The 9,304-nt window shown below is 42.3% G+C and overlaps 1 protein-coding gene across 2 annotated transcripts; it reads right to left on the minus strand.

The window, feature by feature from the left end:
* Nucleotides 1-352: 352 nt before the first annotated feature.
* On the minus strand, nt 353-8,794 carry CCNL2 (cyclin L2). 2 transcript variants are annotated; one of them, XM_009865612.1, is made up of 10 exons: nt 8,724-8,794; nt 8,338-8,447; nt 7,949-8,069; nt 6,928-6,992; nt 4,061-4,160; nt 3,871-3,975; nt 3,521-3,662; nt 2,604-2,721; nt 2,421-2,513; nt 353-1,732 (listed from the first exon to the last, which is right to left on the minus strand). In XM_009865612.1, exons 1-10 carry the CDS (start codon nt 8,790-8,792, stop codon nt 1,378-1,380), a joined length of 1,278 nt encoding a protein of 425 aa, XP_009863914.1. In that variant the 5' UTR covers nt 8,793-8,794; the 3' UTR covers nt 353-1,377. The 2 variants fall into 2 exon arrangements, with proteins under 2 accessions (XP_009863914.1, XP_009863915.1); XM_009865613.1 differs by having other exon boundaries at nt 1,270-1,732; nt 2,604-2,735; nt 3,517-3,662; nt 8,724-8,792.
* Between the last annotated feature and the right edge of the window lie 510 nt (nt 8,795-9,304).

A 9,304-nucleotide genomic window follows, 5' to 3' on the forward strand; every position in this document is an offset into this window, starting at 1 on the left:
AAGAGATGCCGTCACACTGAGGCACCTACAAGACCGACCACAAAAAAACCTCACGATCTTGCTTCCCCCGGAGCCGAGAGAAGAAGTTTAACCAGCAGGCAGTGAGTAAGATTACTGAAGAGCCTGAAAGGCTCACATTAATGGGACCCTATTTCACACAGTTAACTGGTCTGCTCCTCCAGCATGGGCCCAGCATGGCATCTACTACACCTATACTCAAGGTGTAGCAACTTAAGCTAGCCTTAAATGTACTACAATTTGAGAATCTCTTCTTTTGGCACCAAATTGCTTTCCTTATGAGTAGGCACAGTGGTATAGCTCATAAGAAACTACTTTCAAATAAATTTAATAGAAAATCAAACACTTTAATGAAATTAGGGAGCATCAGAGTAACAGCTCAGATATACCACTAGAACTGATACTACTGGGCTGTAGGGATTTTGCTAACTGGGTTCTGTTGTTTGGTTGTGGTTTTTTTTAAACGCTCTGTTCTTCAACAAGCATGCAGATTGACAAACTACCAACTCTTCAGAGTGTCAAAGATCCTGAGTAAAGAACTTCAAACCACTTAAAATGTATACATAGGAAACGTCTTAGGAGCTGGTGGCCTGCACGCAGCATTGCACAGATAAAAATATACTACTCTCGATACACAGAGCTAAATACTTTCACATTTATCAGAACTTTCTACACAAGTCTTTCGATAGAATTCAAGTTTTGAATTTTCTGTATATATCTTCCACCTGTATTAAACAAATGCTTATTTACATTGTGGACAAAGTGTAAAGGCTAGTAAGGCCGTTTTCCCATACTGTACTGTAACACTGCAAAATATATATACACATATATAACCTAATATAGGCAACAGTTCTAAAAAAAAAAAAAAAAAGTCACCTTGCATTTGTACAACATAATTGAGTCAGTATGAAAAGACAGCTTTGTTAGCACCGAGCCACTCCGAGGGGTTTTACCAACTGTCTGGAGCCTTCTAGTTCCACAGGGAAGGACTGGGCAGCACAGTATTCCCACTACTGAGCAATGGGGGTCCTGCTTGCAGAACTGGAAGTCCCAAAAAACACTCCACTGCACTAGGGAACGCAATTCACTAAAGAACAGGCATAGGAGCACCCAGAGACAAGTTCTGCAGCGTTACCACGTCAGAACAGTCACTGAGACATTTATCAGCTTAAAGTCTTTCACATCATCCCGTCCCGTTCACGTCTGTCCTTCGGATTTGTGAGAGCAAATACAGAATTGCCAGCAGAATGGACATTACTCAAGCTAGGTGGTTTACAAGCCAGGTTAACCCTATACTGCCAAGCCCAAATGGGGAAGAGCTCCTGCTTACATTCCAAAGGAAAGAACTTTTTGCTTTATTCACCGCCTGTGCCTACTGTGGCCGGGATGGTCTCGGTCATAGCGATGACTTGCTCGCTCATAGGAGCGCGAACGCTCGTGCCTGTGATTTCTATAGTAGTGACTCTTCTTCTTGTACTTCCCCGAATGGTCGGAGCGCTCCCGGGATCGGCTCCTGGAACGGGACGAACTCCTGCTGCGCGATTTCCGTGGTTTGTGTGTCGAGTATTTGTAGTCTTTCGATTTCTTGTAACTTCTCACCTTGGAACCTTTGTAGCTCGAACTGTGGTTGAACTGTCTTGGGGGAGAGTCGCTGCGGCTCCTAGACCGGCTGTGGGACTTGGAACCGCTGGATGTGGAGTAACTCTCACTTTTCCTATGGGAAAACAAACAGGAAAGAAAATGTATGATTTTCTTACTATTAAATAGGATTACTCTACGTCACTATTAGCGCCTAAATGTAGTCCCAATGCATACACATACACACTTTGAGTAGCAGAGACAAATGCTTCTCACGTATAGAGCCATGGTGTGCAAGTGTAGTTGGAGACCAGGCACTTCATCCAGGATTCTGTTGTTCAGTATCCCGTAAAAACCTGATCTCCTGTCCTAGAGTTGATCACACCCATTTACTGTAGAAATACTGATTTTTAGAAGCTCATATCCATTTGGACTATAGTAGTCATGCTTCAGGTTTACGGTTTTTTTTTTCCTGTACTGCTTAGAAGACATGACTGAATAGGTAAGAGCAGTTGCCAGATTCAACGTGCTGCCAACAAGAAGAAAAAAGGTACAACCACTTGTCCTGTTTCAGTTACAGTAATACTGTCACCAAAACACCCAAGTCTGGAGTTAATATTTTTTCTGTCTCTTTGATATCCCCTCTATGGGTATCAGGGTTATCAGCTGAACTTCAAACCAACCAACCCTGCTGCTTAGTGCCCTGTACGTCAACCAACACACAGGCTGACATTCAAAAGTGTCTCAGCGTGCTCTGACCTTTGAGCCAAAACTGCACAACTCTCGGCTGCAGCTTTTCTGGACTTTAACCCAGTAGCACGTACCTGTGCTTAGGGGATGCAGATCTGGATGGTGATCTTGAATAACTTTGATCTCGACTTCCACTTCGACTTCTACTTTCTCTTCCTTTCTGAACACTGCAAGAGGCAATAAACAGTGAGTTTTGTTTAACGTAGCCATGGGGAAAAAAAAAACCACCACAACACCCTTCATTTTGAAAGCCTTACCCATTTACTGGGCTGTTAGAACTCGTTCGTTTTGCTCCCTCTACTTTCCTTTTAGCATTCTTCATTGCCTGAACAGGTAGCGGTGAAGGTTTATTTCCTTTAACTTCTTTTGGAGACTCTAGGAAAACAAGTCTTTGTTACCTTATTTTGAAAGGTGACCGAAAGGACTGAAGCCTCCCCTCACCCCATCTCATTGTCTTTGTCATCATCAGCACCGTATACACGGAGTTTGCACCTATGTGTACCCACACACGCACAACCACCCACGGAAAGATGACCTGAAAAAGCTGACGGAAGGCAGAACTTAATCTGAAACTTTCTGCCAAAAGACTGAAGTAACAGCAGGGAGTTAAGTGCGACAGTAAAACATCACTTTCGAAGTCACTTCAAGAACGCAGAACAGCAACTTCCTTCTCTTGCCAATTATTTGCTAGTTTTTTTAAAGGTAAACTGAGGAAGATGATGGTAAATGTTATCTTCCAGGTAAGACATGCATCAAATTGGAAAGTTTCAGCCAAGTATGTAGGAAAATATGCCCCACCCATCACTCAAAAATCCTGCTCCCACCAGAGTTCTTAATTATACCTCTCTGCTTTAATACTGTTTTAGCATAACATGCCAATTCCAAGTATTTGTTCAACTTTAGTGCCAAAACCACATAAAAGCAAGTCCCTGTACTGTCTAAGTTTAAACTAGCTTTAATTTTATACTAATTTGATTTTAGTCTTTATCTGTTTCAAGAAATTCCAAAGTTACAATGCTATTCAAACTCTGCCATTTGAATGGTTGCTAGAAGCCAACTCCAAAACAAAAACAACCCCAACCAAACCAAAACCACATCGTATATGTATCCCAAAACAGTAAATATACATTTAAGATGAGAAAGAGCAATTAAAAACAAGTTATTCGCTACTTGCCATTTTTCGGGATAGGGGAAAAACCCGATGTGTTATCCAAACTTGGGGCTCCCTCAGGTACTAGACCTTTAGCTTGTGCTTTTGCCTCTTCGATAGCTAATTTCTTCTTTTCTACTTTACTTTCCAGATCAGATAAATCAACCTGTGAACACAGGAGCACTGCTTAGGACAGAACTTAAGTGAACAGGACTTTCGACTCACTCACAGAGCAGGGGATCTACAAACACCCAGACACTGCCCCTGCCATCGTGTTCCACTTGCAGGTGGTTTCAAATGGGATAAGGTTTTCCCCAACTCACGTTCCAAGCACAGCCTTTAACAAAGGCACACGATACGAAAAAGCAGCAAACCTTTTTCCGAGTATAAAGCTGCAAAATCTTTAAGCAGATTTCTTGAATTTCTTCCTCTGTCGCTCCAAAGAGTAAAAACCAGTGCGGGCGATTAGGAAGTGGAATCTGAAAGGGAGGGGAAGACACGCTCAGTTTTCTGCTTGTATTTAAAGCCCTAACGAACTTGAAAGGAATGGAAGTGCACGCTCACCTCCAGCGTCCTGGCTGCGAGGTAAATACACGCACAGGCAATGCTTTCTGGCTGGAATCTGACAAAGACATCTGTTCTCAGGCTGTCGTTCATGTAATTCCTGAAAGACAGGATTATCATCAAAGTTGCAGAGCGCTGCAGAGCTGTTGGGTGTTCTCTGGGTTTTTGTTTTTACTTCTACAAGGACTATTTCTGCATTCAGTTACTAGCCTTCAACATTATACTCCTGTAAAAATCTAAAGAAAAGTTGAATCATCTTACTACAAAAAAAAAAAAAATTAAAGTCCCTCAAGGGGAGGGATGTGTGACAGAAATTAAGACTGATTGTCTGACTGGCTGCTGAAAATTCAGTTGTGAAAAGAGAACCAATTTCACTTTGCTTTTCCTTCTGGATGTCTACTGGCCTGCTCTCATGCAACAGACAATTTAACAGACAATATAACCTAAAGTACTCAGTTATAGGCTTTTAGGTTCACAGGTCTCTCTGCAATAGGGCTGAACCCAGACGATTTGAAAAGCTGCGGGTCCTGCAGTAGCTCTCCCATGATATCCGATCCGCTTCAGTGCGCGTCAGCTCCCGCTGGAGATCTAATAGGTCTCTTTTCCTCCAGAAGCGTGATTCTCCATCCAGGACAGAACTCTTTTTGATGCAAAAAGCAGCCACAGAAGAAATCAGCATGTTTGGGAACATCGATTCAGGAGAACATTCAACATTCAGGCAGATCTCCTCTCTTTGGCACACGAAATACCATTTCCAAATTGTCCCATTTCAGTAAGGTTGCTTAAAATGAATATTCACAGAATGAGAAAACTGTAAAATATTACATATATTCCAGTCAGTACAGTTAAGCATTATTCTTCTAAACCTTACATTACACAAAGTAACTTCCTCTCAATCTGTCAGCTGATGTGCTTAAAAAGGTCTAGATTTTTGAGCACGTATGTCAAGCAAAGTATCAGGTGGGCAAAAGCTAAAACCAGACACAAGAGAAAGTCCTCAAAATAATTATCTTTCCAAAAGCGGTAATTAACCACGTGGGTACCCAGTATACAAGGATTCACTAACCCCCACGACATCCAACCAAGAGACCACAGTCCAGACACCTGTAACCAGTTTAAACAGGACAAAAGGAACTTGAACCCCAGGACCATCCATCTCCCACCTGCCCCAGTTGTCTTACTTTTTCTCACCGACACAAAGAGCAACCCAGAGAAGCAAAGCGAAACATCAGCTCGCTTCTGGGGGAGAAAGGAGCTTCAAAACCTACTTTTCTTGTCCCACTACAAAGAGAGCACAAACCTTTTTGGCAAAAGAAGCGATAAAGGAAAGCGGTGCTTCAAACATCTGGAAGTCACACAGCCTTTTTTCTAATTTGCCAAATTGAAAAACATGCCTGCTTCCATGGCTGGCCTCTGCATGTCTTCCCTGTGGGCTCAGAATCAGACACAGGAGGAAATGAATCCTTGTCACAATATTTTAAGGAAAAGGTAATGTTGTAAAAAGGCACATTTCAAAAAAACAATTATACTGGATATCCACCAGGTACTGGAAGCAATAAGCATAAAGCCCTGCAAATACGTTATTTCAACATCTGAACCATTTCTCAATTGAGGCAATTTCTTCCCTCCTCCTCACCTGCCCCTCCTTTCACAGGTAGAAAACTGGTACCTGAGCAGTTCATTACTCACATTGAAGTAGTCCGTGCAATGGTACTGCAAAATCTGGCACTGGGAAGTTTGTTACACATGTTTTCTATTAACTAGTTTACAGTTTGAGCTTTCAGTTTTTGTTGTGCTAATTCACCTCTTTAAGACTTAAATCTCACCTTAATTTGCTTTATCATTTAAAAATACATCACTTGAACAGTTATAGAAACGTAACATTAAAAAACCCACACTTTTCAGAACTTCAATGATCAGGTTTTAAACATATAACGGTCAAAAGGCACAATCAAAAGAAAAGTCAAAAAAAGTATAAGCACAAGAAGCAGTTGGCCAGTTACTATACTATCGGGTATATACCACCTGTCTAGAGCCAGCCTTCTCTTTGTAGAGCCTGCTTTGGTTTGACTGAAGACGGCAGCTATCCCTGCACCATAGCGCTTGGGCAGCAGAGGAGAAGTCTTAGTCACTTACCCTCAGAGGCTACCCTTTGATCAAAAGAGTACAGAAAAGAAAAGTCAAAACTGGTTCTCTATACACAGCTCATAGTACCAGACAGTTCAGTCAGCAGAAATATGATCTTTCAATTCACTAAAGGTTTTTTAAACTACAGTATTGTTAAAAAGCGTTATCTGTTCATTAAGACCTGGAATTTTACATAAACTTCCCATCCCCAAGCAAGTCTTTGCTGTAATGACAGCAACAAAGGAGAGAACATTTCTTGGCAAACACAAAAATACTGAGTTTATCCAGCCTTTGAAGCTGACATCTTGCACTATCCATACAGATAAAAGGTATTTATCTGTGCTGAGTTTTTGATACACCTGTAATCAAACTCAAACTCAGGGAAAAGCCATTTCCCAGCACTGGTGACAGACTTGAACTACACATCGGTTTTCTCTGAAGAACAAAAAGCCCCAAGGAAGTTCTATAACCCGCTCAACATTCTCCCTTCAGCTGAAAAGTGAAAGCGGAGAGGAGGGAAGTGAGAAGTCAGGGTGGAAAGCTACGTTACCATTAAAACAGCGCCTCTAACTTAAGAGGCCGATCAACATTTGGGGAGTAGTTTGGGGCACGCCAAGAAACACTGGAGCTGCCTGGCGTGGCCCACAATCATTCCTGCGCAATGCTGCCCAGAGTGCCTCAAGTGACATATTTCTGCTACTGCCCCTGCTGGTCTCTCGTAACAAAGAAAATCAACTTACCATGACGTCTGGACCAGGTGTTGGTTACGTTCACATTCTAATACCTGAAGGTACATAACGATTATCTGGAAGATACGGGTTATCGAGTTATTAACAAGAATCTTGAGAGCCAACTATTTATTTCAGAGGGACATCCACGAGGCATCTGTGACTCTCTTTCAAGCTCTAAAACAGTACACGAGAGTGTTGGCAACACCCCCGGCATTTCTCCTCCTGGACTCTGCTCTCCAGCGCAACGGCTGGAGACTCAACTCCATCTGACCTTCCCAGCTCTCCGTCTTCTGAGCTCGGGCATCGTGCTATTCACCTAGAGGTCTTGTCTTCCACTGCTTTCAAGCTAGGTCTGTTCTCCTACACAACTCATGGTTCCTTTTAGCTGGAACTTGGGGGAAAGTCACGCTAGCTGCAACGAGCACTAACACAAGTTCAACAGTATTTGCACAGCACAGAGCTCACACAGTGTGTGTCGCCGGTTTATTCAGTTCTAGGTTGCTTTTTTTTCAGTGCCAACTGAAACGTTTGCAGTAGTTGCATCTTTCAAGTACCAGCCCAGTCTGACACATCAGACTTAAAATATTGAGAACGTTCTCATTTCTAGTCAAAGCCCTTCACACCTGAGGGTACTTTTTAGAACGTAAGAGACACTGCTGCCAGCTCACACGGGCTCAGTGTGTTTGCACGTGTCACACGGGGTTTCTGTTAACGGGCCGTCACAACCCCAGGCCTCCAAATTCCTTTCTGCTTAAAAGTCTATGTTTAGCTGACGTTTTCTAATGCCAGAGCCACCTACTTAGATAATCTGACTTCAAGGAATACTTAGCATCTGCATCCACCTCCAGCCGTCCCAGGAAGAATCTCTTAAAAGAGAAGGAAAGCACAGGGATCACAGGAAGCTGGCTTTTCCAAATTCACCGGCACTACCACGTACAAACCGTGCAGCCTCCACGTAGCTCAGGGGTCTGCTCAAAGCACTCACAGCGTACGAAACAGCAATTATAAAGTTAACATATACAGTACAAACCTTGTGAGGGTGCTTTACATGAACACAAAATCCCAACTCCTTCAGCACTCTTCTTTCTGCCTTAATAATTTGATTCTTCAAGTTCACGTATTCTTGATCCAGTATGAGAGGCACAGGTTTTCTGCAAGACAATTTTGGATGCTGAAGAAGATAATCTCGGTCTCAAAGAGGATTCATACGCAGGTTACGCTGTGCTCGTGTGAAAATAAGAGCCACCACTACTCATAACACCGCAAACATTTATTAGTAAAATGGGTCAACTCACTTTTCTCCTTCACGAGATCTCTTCGAGATGTTCCCTGATTTATGAAACGGGGAATGACACTATCATCGGCCCAGAAGTTTAATAATTAAAATACAACACGGATCATTTCAAAGTCTAAGCTTACTTTTTTTCCCGTAGATGTCGAAGGCGATGGAACACGTTGATGACATCTCTTATGCGCCTTGGTGCTTCTTCAATTTTGGATGCCAGGTGAACACAGGCCATTGACACGTGCTGAAATACAAGAATTGCGAGATACTGACGTTTTGCTCAAATCAGGAACTGACTGCCTCCAACAGCTTAAGGAGGGACAAGAAGAGAAAACAGTGGGAAAACAAGGAAACGCTACAAATGTGACAAAATCAGCGCTACGTAGCTTCATCAAATCATGTTAATGGATAAGTAAAATCTACAGGCTAGTTACGAACCCTCTGATCACATCGAAGATGACAACTTGCCAATAACTTAAATAACATTTGCACGCGTATGTAGCTTTTAACATGTTCTCACCTCCATGGAATGCTTCACAAAGGACTTGGTATAAAAAAAACGTTGAAACAGCACCTGTCCTGTAGCCATGGCCACCTAAAAGGGAAGTAACCACAACAGGCATTAACGAAAGAAAAGCGATCTACAATTATTTCAACAGATTTAAGACCCAGCAGACTAGATTAGCTGTAGTTAAGTGCTGGAGGAAGCTCAGTGGTCTCTAAAGAAAATTAGTGCCTCTAGTTCAGTATCAAATTGAAGTTTCCCAAAACGTTATCGAAGCCACAAACACTGTAAATCAAATACAGCTGCTACATCGCAAACTTATTTATGAAATCTGAAAACGCACTCTAAATTAAATAGAGAAAAAACAAACAGAAAAAAAAGAACGCAAGCACGAGAAGCCAATAAAAGTGAAAGTTGCAGAAGTACGTCAGAAAAACTATTTGTTTGGCGTTGAAGGCGGTGGAGCTCAGTGCACGGTCTGAGCAGCTGAAAAACAACGAGACCGTTTGCGATTGGAGCTCGATAAAGAAACTAAACCCTCCCGAGGCCACGACGAGTAAAAAAAAATAAATAAATAAATAAATAAGTGGCAGAGA

The sequence above is a fragment of the Apaloderma vittatum genome, unplaced genomic scaffold (assembly GCF_000703405.1).
Source record: "Apaloderma vittatum isolate BGI_N311 unplaced genomic scaffold, ASM70340v1 scaffold38222, whole genome shotgun sequence".
NCBI classification, from domain to species: Eukaryota; Metazoa; Chordata; class Aves; order Trogoniformes; family Trogonidae; genus Apaloderma; species Apaloderma vittatum.

Bases quoted from the DNA above. Each gene is read 5' to 3' on its own strand.
- CCNL2 (XM_009865613.1), bottom strand. From the start codon at position 8,792: ATGGCTACAGGACAGGTGCTGTTTCAACGTTTTTTTTATACCAAGTCC. The intron at 8,448-8,723 runs GTGAGAACATGT...CTTGTATTTCAG, and splicing joins TTGTGAAGCATTCCATGGAG to CACGTGTCAATGGCCTGTGT. The intron at 3,663-3,870 runs GTTTGCTGCTTT...CTGTGTTCACAG, and splicing joins AGCTTTATACTCGGAAAAAG to GTTGATTTATCTGATCTGGA.